This window comes from Felis catus, chromosome B1 (genome assembly GCF_018350175.1).
Source record: "Felis catus isolate Fca126 chromosome B1, F.catus_Fca126_mat1.0, whole genome shotgun sequence".
Classification (NCBI taxonomy): Eukaryota; Metazoa; Chordata; class Mammalia; order Carnivora; family Felidae; genus Felis; species Felis catus.
The window spans coordinates 203,095,913-203,106,583 of record NC_058371.1 but is presented as its reverse complement, the minus strand read 5'-3'; the positions used below and the strand labels follow the sequence as shown (position 1 = coordinate 203,106,583).

Below are 10,671 nucleotides of genomic sequence, written 5' to 3'. Positions count from 1 at the left end.
CGTACACACACGCACACAAATGCACACATACCCGTATAGGTGCACACGTACATACGCACTCCTCTGTGTGTTCACTGCCACTATTCTGGTGCAAACTGGTGACCTGATGGAGTACTGCTACAGCCTCTTCTCTTCTTTTTCTTCTTGTTGAGACCACATGTTAATGAATACACCCTGCAACTCCAGCATAATTCGTATGCCATACGATCCTTCTGCTTACAGTGTAGGATTTGGGTTGTTTTAGTACGCCCAGAGCCACTGGGCCATCACCACCACCAGTGTAGAGTCCAGAAAGGAACACGAGACATACCTTTAGCTCTCACCCCCAACCTCTCGTGCCCCCCAGCTCCAGGCAGCCATCACCTACTTGCTGTTTCTGTGGACCTGCCCGCGGCGGACACGTCATGGGAAGGGACTGTGTGGTCCGTGTCTTGTCGGTCTGCGCTCCTGATGGCAGCTTTTGCCACACTCCGTCCGCTTCCCTGACGTTGTGGGGAGAGAAGCAGAGCTGAGGCCCAGTGCCCACTATGTGCCTCCTGCAGTTCTGTCTCTGTCCAGTGGACCCCTAGCTCTGCTGCTCGTTAGCCTTGACGTTGAATACGTCCCTTCACCTCTGAGCTCGTTTCATCATTTGAAAATGGGTTCAGAGCGTTGCTCCGTACCCTTTTTCCTGTCCTGGCTCCCGCAGAGAGCCCTGGTTGCCACTGGAGGTGATGGGTGGGCCCCGCCTGACCCCCTTCACGGTCCACCTGTGAAGAAGTTCTGGGTCAGTCCCTGCCACGTGTGATGGTCGTGTGGGTCAGTGTAGCTGGTACACGTACCGCGTGTGAGCTCCGTAAATGAGGATTCCGAGAAAAACCAGATTGCCTGGGTTGCTTGCTCTGCTCTGGGAATGGGAAACCGCACCTGCGAGTTTCAGTTTGCGTGCTGGTTCTACTTCCTTCACAGACTCTGGTTTTTGTTGCAGGCAGCCTTGCCGTCCCTAACAAACCCTCCTTCTCTAAGTCCGATCCGCCGGAAGGGAAAGGAGAAAGAGCCGGGAGAGCAGGCCTCTGCGCCCTTGAGCCCCAAGAAAGGCAGCGAAGCCAGTCCAGGTATGAAGTGTTAACGGGCAGGGGACATGGTGTGTGTCATCCAAAGCCAGGACTATGCTTATGTTCGTGCCGAAGTTAATGTGATAACTTGGTATTTTCTGGAGGTAAAACACATGGCAGTGGAGCCGGGGAAAGAGTTTCCTCAGTGTGGGTTCGGATACTAAATATTATAAATATCCCTAACTGTGTCCAGACCGTGTTCTGGTCTTGAGTGCCTCTTAGTGTCACTTGCCAGTATGTGGCCACAGAGGTCTGCGGGCATCGGGCCCCTAGCAAGGAGCACTGCCTGCTGTCCTCCCCGTCCCACTTCTCCCTGCAGAAGAGAGTAGAAGAGACCCGAGTTTGAGTCGGGGAGGCGGTGTAGACGGCTGGGAGCAGAGCTAGCGGATGAAATACTTGGTTCCGACATGTGAGGCCCTCTCCAGTTGGAAGTGGCAGGTTTACATTTGGGCGCACTGCGGTAGGGTTCAGTCATGTGAGTGAACGGGACCCAGAAGCTCAGATCGTGGAGCAGCTTCTAGACCTGGGACGGTCTCAGGACAGAAGGGGCCACGGTTTCGGGGGAACCTTGCGGTCTCCACGGACCAGGCAGCCGCTGTGAGCTGGGGAGCCAGGGCGACCCGTCCTGTCCCACTCCCGTCAAACCTGTCAGCACGCTGCCTCACGGCGCCTGCACAGTTGTGGTCTCCTAGTCGTTTTGCTTACAGAGTGTTTACGGGAAGGCTTTTTAAAAGCTGCTCTTTTCTAGGGATTGACGATAGGACGCAGGAGGATTTGCCAGCTTTAAAAGCTTCAGAACTTTACAAATGTCAAGTTATCAGTATGTCACTGATACTCTTTCTGGTGGATTAAATCAACTAAGGGCTCCAAGTTGAAGATCTTTAAAACTCGAGTAGTATAGTTTCCATATACTTGGCATTTTAATATTTCATGTCCGTTTCATGATAATATGTACGCTCTTTACGGCGTTTAAGCACGTTGGTTGCTTACAGGGCGCGTGACCTGCACCGGCCAGGGCTCAGCGCCGTTGTGCGCTGGGAGCCTCAGGGAGCCTCAGGCTCCTGGCAGTTGTGTGATTGGCGGGAGGTCATTGAACTAGTCGTTCCTCTGATTTGCAAACTGGCAGCGAGACCGTAACAACAGACGGTAGCCTTACACCGCTGTTTTCCTTTTCGTCTTGTTTTATTTTCTGGGGACTGCCTGGATTCTACTTATGTTTATCAGTCAATTTTTTGTTACTTCTAGTTAATCAAAAAGAGGAAGAATTTGAATTTTATTCTACTAGAATACCTTTAAAAGCCATTATTGCTAGTAACTTCTTTTAAACGTGGCAAGTGTTTACTTTTGATCTAAAAGTTTATTTTGTGTGGTGTGTTTTACAGCCTCTCGACAATCCGATGCCTCAGGGCCTGTTACAGCAAATAAGTCCTCATCACTGGGGAGTTTCTACCACCTTCCTTCATACCTCAAATTGCACGATGTCCTGAAAGCTACTCACGCTAACTATAAGGTACTGACCGCTCCTTTTGTAAGAATATGCACGTGCTCAGATTTCTAATAGATCGTGGATGTGTTTGTTAAGATTCACAGCTTGTGTGTGTACATACACGTACATACGAGACAGTGTGGGGTGTGCGCTGTGACGGTTTTTTTCAAGTTTTGTCTTCAGCTTTGTTTATGGTAGCTTTCATCATATCAAAACGTAAGGTTTCTGCTGGAGTCGCAGTCTCTCTGTGGGTTACCGGGGCTGTGTCTGGGCCTCCCAAGGCCACCCCCCACCTTCAGAGATTTTCTGGCAAGACTCTGGGACTGGCGTGTAGTCGTTCTCACAGCTGGGACTTCTACCACAGCGTGGAGTCTGCAGGGATCCGTGCACAGGCTTCCCGTGTTCTCTCTGTCCTTTGAGGGCCACAGAGCAGCTTTGTCCCCCGAGCAGCGGAGGCTTCCTCTGCCTGGCACGAACTGAAACGTCAGCCTCGCAGAGGCAGGTGTGCGACGTAAAACGTGGGATTCCTTCCCAGAGTCCAGGCTCAGGGAACCAGCCCTATCAGGGAAGGTTTTCTATCAGCGTGGGGGACCTTCCACTGGTCAAGTGCGTGGACACCACCAAGGGCCCACCTTACAGACCGGTTTCTGTCTGTTCTGTTAACTCTTCTGCACGGGTATGTTTCGTACCTCGGGCCTTCTCACACTGAGATGGTTAAGGAAAAATCTACCACGGTTTCTCATAGGGCTTTTCATTGGTTAGCTGCCTGCCCAGTTTCCCTGGCACTGTCTCCCAAATAATCCAGTTTTCATGCACCGACTGATCTGAAATACGACCTTTATCAGATACTAAATTCTCATAGTTCTGTATTTCTACTGTTTTGTTACATCCATCTGTCTATCTGTTCATCTTTTAGAAGCACGGGTGCTGATTGTGTAGCTGCTCGGTATATTTTTTGAGGTGGTCAGTCCGCCCCCCCCCCCCCCCCCCCGTTCTCCTTCAGAATTTTTTCTGGATGTTCTTTTCTTACTCACTTTTGCATGTGAACACTAGAATAAACTAATCTAGTTCTAAAGAATCCTGAGAGTATTTCCATTGGGATCATGTTAATTTATAGATTAATTTGGGGAGAACTGGTATCGTAGATGTTAAGTCCACCTGTCCAGAGTGTGGGATGCTTTTTTGTTTATTGAAAATTTCTTGTATATGCCTCAGATGTACCTGAAATTTAAAGAATTTGAAAAAGAATTTTTGAAGGTTACTTCACACAGATGTTGCACATTTCTTGATAAGTGTGTCCCCAGATGGTCATTATCTTTTGTTATTGATATAGATATTTCTCAGGGTTTTTGTTTGTCTGTTTGTCTGTTTGTTTGTTTGTTTGTTTGTTTGTTTGTTTGAAAATGATATATGAACTTTACCTGGCTTTTTTTCTGGAGGATATCAATACCTTTCAAAGATCAGAGTATTTGACCACATTTTACAGAAGATTCAGAGGCTCTTTTTTAGCCAGTGTTTCTCATGTCAACCACCCACATAGCAGAGGGCACGTGGGAAATACCGCACAGAGGTGTTTCTTTTCTGCCTGTTCTCGACTCCTGTCCTGAGTCCTGGGGCCCTCTTGATGATCCCAGTGTCGCCTCCCTCTTTATCATTTCCCCTCCGGGACATCCTGGGCTCCACGCTGTACCCCGTGCATTGTGGCCCCCGGTGTCCCGGATGCCCGCCTGGATCGGTGTGTTTGGAGTGCCTGGCACATGTGACATCCGTCACACTGCCCCTCCACCTCCTTCATTACTTCTTTATTCCCTCTGTTCTGGCTGTACTCCCACCCTGGCCCTCGTTGTCCGCCCCCCTCAGAGCCCCGTGGCCCTGCTTCTCCCCTGCGACCTCTGTTCTTTGTCAAGATAGGCCTTCCCATGCGCATGCCCCTCGCCCCCTCGTTCTGTCGTGCCTGCTGGAGGTGAGCCCCTACCCTCCTGTCCCCGTGGGATGTGGCCCCATGAAGTCACCTGTCCCTGTGTCCCCACTCGCCCTTCCTCTGCCTGCTGGAAACCACCTCATGGTGACACAAGAGCATCAAGGTTTTCACCTTCTGTGTGTGTCTCCCCTGCTGTCCTGCCCCTCGGCCCAGGAAGTGCTTCCTCTGTCATCACGGCTGGCTGGGTTTGATTTCACGGAGCAGACTCCATTCTCTGTTGTAGCACTTTGCAAGGTTTTTGCCAGTTTTTATTTTTGTAGTTGATCCCTCCCCTTCGCCCTTCTTACACATCATATCCTTGGACCTGACTCATTCTCAGTCTGTTAAATAGGGGAGTTGCTGCATAATTTAATTCAGCTGGGCCCTTTCGAATTATAATTTAATCCTTCTTAAGATGAATTTAATATTTTGCTAGAGCCAGACCAAAGGGCGGTTTCTGGATTTGATCATGATTCCCGGGGAATACGAACGTACGTGGAACACAACGTGTATTTATTTTATAGGTTTTGATATGGTGCTTATCAGATACTGGTTGAAATGGACACTGAATTTTTTTTCTCGTAATAGAAGGTTAGAAATTGTTTCTTTCAGCAGCATCACTATAAGCTGGAAGATGCCTTTGCAAGGTTACAGTTTTATGCGGTTCCTTTCCAGGGCGTTTTCCCAGCACTGAAAGCAAATGAACAAACGGAAACCCCCCAGATCGCGGGTGTTAGAGCAGCCCAGCCGGACACTCTCACCGCGTGGACAGCACGAGTCTTTGTTGCAGGTGACGGAACAGGACAGTGCCAGTAACCCTGTGTTCTTTCCCTCCGCTTCCCAAGGTTACCTTGGACCTTCAGAACAGTGCTGAAAAGTTTGGGGGCTTTCTGCGTTCTGCCTTGGATGTGCTCTCTCAGATCCTAGAATTGGCAACACTGCAGGACATCGGGAAGGTTTGTGTTTCGTTTCTTCCCCTCGAGCTGTAGCTAGGGGATCTGGGTGCGTTTGGAAGGCGGGAGCAGCTTGGGGAGAAGCTTCCGCGGCCCCCGGCTGCTGCGTCATGGCTCCTGCCTCTGATTCTTGTGTCAGCCTCACGTTGGGGGTGTCCTACTTCCATCCCGTTTTCAGGGTTTTTCTGTATGTTAGCCTCGACCCAGTTCATTCTAGAATATTGGTGTTTGTTTGTTTGTTTTTTTTTTAAATATGAAATTTATTGTCAAATTGGTTTCCATACAACACCCAGTGTTGGTGGGTTTAAACCGTGCTGGCAGTCCCTTTGCTTTCTTATGTGCCCTTTGCAAGCAGGAAGGGCGAAAACGGACGTGAAGGCTGCGTGGCTGGCTCCTCCGGTGCCGTGGGACAGCAGAGCTGTGGCTGAAACTCCTGGGCTTTGGCTCCAAGTCCGGTGTCCCCTCCCCCTCGTCCTACAAGGGGGCGCTCAGACACAGGGACAGATTTTAAGGACGTGTGAGGTGAACGCCCATCTCGTGTGTCCGCATCCCGGGCCTGCAGGTCACATTTCACTGCGGTCGCTTTCCCGGGTGTGTCCCCTGCCGGCTCCCGGGTGCCCTGGTTCTCACGCGTTTCGGAGTCAGTCACAGGGAGCTCCCCCTTCAAACGTGTGTCCTAAACATGTGGCGCGCTCAGGAAGTTCATGTGTTTTTGTCTTTTTCTTGACGTGTGGAAGTTACGACGTGTGGAAGTTACCTATTTTTTTGTCATCACAGTGTGTACATTGCCTTGTCTCCAGGTGCTGCTTGGGCTCTTTCCCAGGTCTGTGTATAGTGTGTGCACTTGATGGCTGGATAGTGTCCTGTTCTTACTGGTGCTCGGTTATTGTCCCCTCTGAGTGAAACTTGGCAGAGTTTCTTTTACTGCTGCCACCTTCTTGGTGAGACCAGCGGGCCGTCCCGCCCAGGGCGCGGTACGCTCTCCCCGTGTGGCCCTGTCAGCATGGCCATCTGTTGCTTTTCTTCTCTCAGACCATCAGGTCCTTAGGGCCTGTGGGCTGTGTGTGGATAATGCATTTCAGCAAGATAGGGAATATGATGCATTTTAAATTTGAGTGTTAGATACGCTGAAATGAAAACCATCTAACTGGGATTTTTAAAATAATAAAATTTTCCTATTTAAGGGAATTAAGATGACTTTGTGGTTTATTGTTTTCGTAGATTTTCATCTTGGGGGAGTGTGGTTCCTTTTTTCTTTTTACCTTTTTATTATGACTGCCACACACATACAGCAGTAGTTGGTTTTGATCGAAGGTTACATTTATCCTGATATGTGAAGGTAAATAATTAACAAGTCACAGTTTAATTAAGGTTGACGTTACGTGATCTGTGTATTCCTGAGAATGGGAATATAGTTTTATTGTGTGTGTGTGTGTGTGTGTGTGTGTGTATGTGTGTGCATGTATATACATATACATATATATGTATACATAAAGATATATTTAAAAGTGTGTGTAGTAACTTCCATTTCTGAAGATCCTTGTATGTGGGACAGGATGGCCTCTCGCCCTCTCACCTTGGTCCTTATGGATAAAGATGGTTTTGTGCCCCTCGGCTTCCGTGTTGTTCTGAGTTTATCTGTTGTGCTGTTGGGTGGGAGAGGCCCGCTTTAGCTCCAGCCTTGGCTTTCCCCAGGCCCCCTGGTCTGTACTTTGGGAGCCTCTCCTCCTTAACTGCCGAGTCTTCGTTCTTGGTCTTTTCGAGGGGAGTAGAAACCCCCCAGGGTTTCTTTTGTGCTCGGCCACTGGCTGTTTGCCAGAAGTCTCCTTGGCCGACGGTTGTGCGGGCGAGACTGGGCCCCGGCCCCCCGCCCCTGCCAGACACACGCTGCCACTCGCCATCCTGCTGCTGCGGTTGAGGCGGCAGGCGCCTCCGCAAGCAGCAGCGGTGCCGCTGGGTACGCGCGCCGGACACGCGCTCTGGCGCCGGGGGCCTGAGCCTCACGGACTGCTTGGGGGGTGTGACCTGCACAGTGTGGGAGCGGGTTTTCCTCCCATGGCCGTGAGCCTCTCTGGTTACAGCAGGTGAAGGCGGAGAGAGATTTGAGAGTAGAGAGTAGAGTTGGTTTCTTTTGTTTTTCTGAGTCCCAACGCGGGAGATGAAAAGTCATAATTCTACGTTCTTGACAAATTATAGTCTTATCTTTCTTCTCGTCTAGACCTTGTTTATTCCACACCCAACTTTTATGTAATTGGAATGTATTCTGAAGTGCGATTTGTTTGTGTGTTGGTGATTTCTCTGGCCGCTGTTCCATACACACTTTTCCACGCATCTCCGTATTGCTGCCCGTATTGTAGTTATGTCTCCTCTGGCCTCTCTGGAGACTGCACTGGTCTTAAGCGGTTTGGCTTTTATGTGCCTCAGTGTAACTTTCCTTACATTTCTTGTGCTTGGGTTTGTTGGCTTCATAGTTTTCTTAAAATTTGGGAAGATTGGGGCCATTATTTCTTCAAATATCTTTTTCTGGTCCTGGCTTCTCTCCTAAGGGGACTTGAATTACCTGCGTATTTGGATGCGTGAGGTTGTCCCTTAGGCGACGCACAGATGCTCCTTTTAAGATACTGTTTTCTCTCTGCATTGCATTTTGTGTGGCTCTCACTGCTGTATCTTCAAGCTTTCTGATCTCTTCTTCTGCAGTGTCTAGTCTGACTCTTAATCCCACCTAGTGCATGTTTTCACTAACGTTGTTTTTATCTCTTAAAGTCTGATTTTGATCTTTTTAAAAAATCTCTTATATTCCTACTAAAGTTTTTGAGCACAGAGAATACAGTCATAAGGGCTTTTAACGTCCTTCTCTGCTAATTCTAAAATCTTGGCCATTCTGGGTCATTTTTGATTGATTATACTCCTCGTTGTGGATTGTGTGTTCCTGCCTCTTTGCCTGCCTGGTAACCTTGATCAGATGCCAGGCATCGTGAAATGTTATTGGATGCTAGACGTTTTTGTACTCCTGTAAATCTTCGTGAGCTTTATTCTGAGGTAGAATTAAATTGTGTGGGAACAGTTTACGTGTGGGTGTTGCATTTGTGTTGTTAGGTGGCCTGGAGCGGCGCTCAGTCCGGGGCTAATTGTTCCCACCACGGAGGCACAGCCTTCCCGAGTGCTCTACCTGGTGCTCCGTGAGTTATTGTTCTCCCGGGCTGGGGGCGACAGTAACTGTCCCTAGCCCTTTGTGGGTGCCAAGCACTGCCCCGTAACCCTTTCTGGTGATTGTCCCCTGGCCCTGGGGACTGGTCCAGAGTTCTGTCTGGGCAGCTGTCCCGTTGAGTCCCCACTACTTCAGCTTCCCAGACTCATAGCTCCTCCTGACTCGGAGTCCCTGGGCTGCTCTGTGCCCCCCCTTCCTTGTGCCTCGACCTGGAAGCTCTCACAGGGCGGTGGGCCAGTGCGGTGTGGGGCTCTCCTCTCTCGTCCCCGTCTCTCAGGGTCACCGTCCTTCAGCGCCTGCTTGTTGGCATCTTCTCACTGTAATTTCACACAGTGTCCGGTGTTTCTTTCGGTTGTTTGGGTGGAAGGTGTAAATGGGCCTCTCGCCTCGTTTTGCCAGAAGGGGAAACCTGTCTGTATTGCCCCGCATGTTGGTGTCCACACCGAGAGGTGCTCAAGTTGCTCCGTGTGCTGACGTCACCACGGCATGTGTCCTCACCAGCGTTCAGGGCTTGGTGCGGTTTCTGGTGCCACCGAGCCCTCCGTGTGTGTTTGTTGGGAGACAGGGTCCTTTGCCAGAGAGACCCTGATCTGGAAGGCTCTAGTTGTAATTCTCTCTGTTCACATTTACTGGATACCAGCTATGGGCTGGTAAAACCAAAAAGCAACACGTAACAAACTCACCCCGTAGGATGCAAACTTGAATGCTTAGAGTCTAATTTGAGTAAGTCAGAATATTGAAAATGTATATATGGGCCTCTAGTATTTGAAACCAACAGAAGTCTGTTGCTCTTCAGCACGGAGAATTGTGGCGAACAAGCGAGGCGAGAGGCCTCTTCCGTCTGGTTTGTGTCAACGGCAGCCCTGCTGAGGGAAGCGGTGGCTGGCGACCAGACAGGCGCCCGGGCGTTGTGCCGCTGACGCTGAGCGCCTGCTCTATCGGCGTCCTGAGAGTTCGTGTCTTCGTCCTTCTCGGTGCCCCAAGAGGACACGGGGTGCCTCGCATCTTATTCTCGATGCGGTGAAAGTAGTTTGTGCGGGCGGTCGTTTTTGCAGATTGCCGTAGACGCCGTAGGACTCTGGGTAGTAAATCCCACAGGGTGCCCGTGTGCTCCGTGCAGCTGGACGTCCGTGGGGCTCGCGGCTCCTGCACACTCTGAACTCCTTCCCTGACCACAGGGCTGGGGGCAGAGTGGCCAGTAGATAGCTGGTGAGCGTCCCCGAGCAGGCGAGTGAGCGAACGAGGGAGTGGCGGTGGCGCCTGCAGGAGAGGCTGGAGGGAGCGGCTCAGGTTTGTCGTGCTTCCTGCCGAGCTCCGTTCACACTGGCGGATCGCAACCTTCCTCTGTGTCAACTGTGGCTCGCCACCATGGGAGGCCGCCCGGGAGTCACCGACTTGCGTGTGTTACTGCTTCTTCTTCCCACAGTGTGTCGAGGAGATCCTAGGCTACCTGAAATCCTGTTTCAGTCGAGAACCGATGATGGCAACTGTTTGTGTTCAGCAGGTAAAAATGTCATTTCCTGGGCTCATCTTCTAAGCCCCACGCCCTGGGCACGGGGACAGGATGCCGCTCGTCCTTTAGAAGGTGATGCTGGTGGCATGGCCGGCAGCCGCACAGGTCACTTGTTGGCCGGCCCTGATATCGGGCACAGGGCTCCTTGTCCCGCCCCTCTGGGTCTGGCCCCTGCCGCCGGACTCTGGCTACACGCTGCCATCATGGCGTCCGTCCAGGCTTTTGCTTGGAACGCTGGGTCCAACAGAATCGCGGAGGAGGGCGAGGCTCCTGGGGTTCTGACTTACTGGCTCACATCGCCCTTCGCGACAGCAGTCTCGCATGGTGCCGATGGCGATCGTCCTCCAGGACGTCAGTCTGGAGCTTTGCTACACAGCCCGTTGCTTTTAGCTGGGTTTGGCACGGCCCCCTGGGAAACCCCCGTGTGTTGGCGCCGCGCTAAGCCCCATGCTGATGG

The 10,671-nt window shown here is 51.0% G+C and overlaps 1 protein-coding gene across 1 annotated transcript in view; it reads left to right on the top strand.

Annotated features, from left to right (window-relative positions):
* HTT (huntingtin) overlaps positions 1-10,671 on the top strand; it is a 146,033-nt gene that overhangs the window by 65,555 nt on the left and 69,807 nt on the right. The window contains 4 exon segments of the mRNA XM_045056956.1: positions 968-1,094; positions 2,477-2,604; positions 5,386-5,496; positions 10,128-10,205. Of these exon segments, the coding sequence (XP_044912891.1) occupies positions 968-1,094; positions 2,477-2,604; positions 5,386-5,496; positions 10,128-10,205 (444 nt within the window).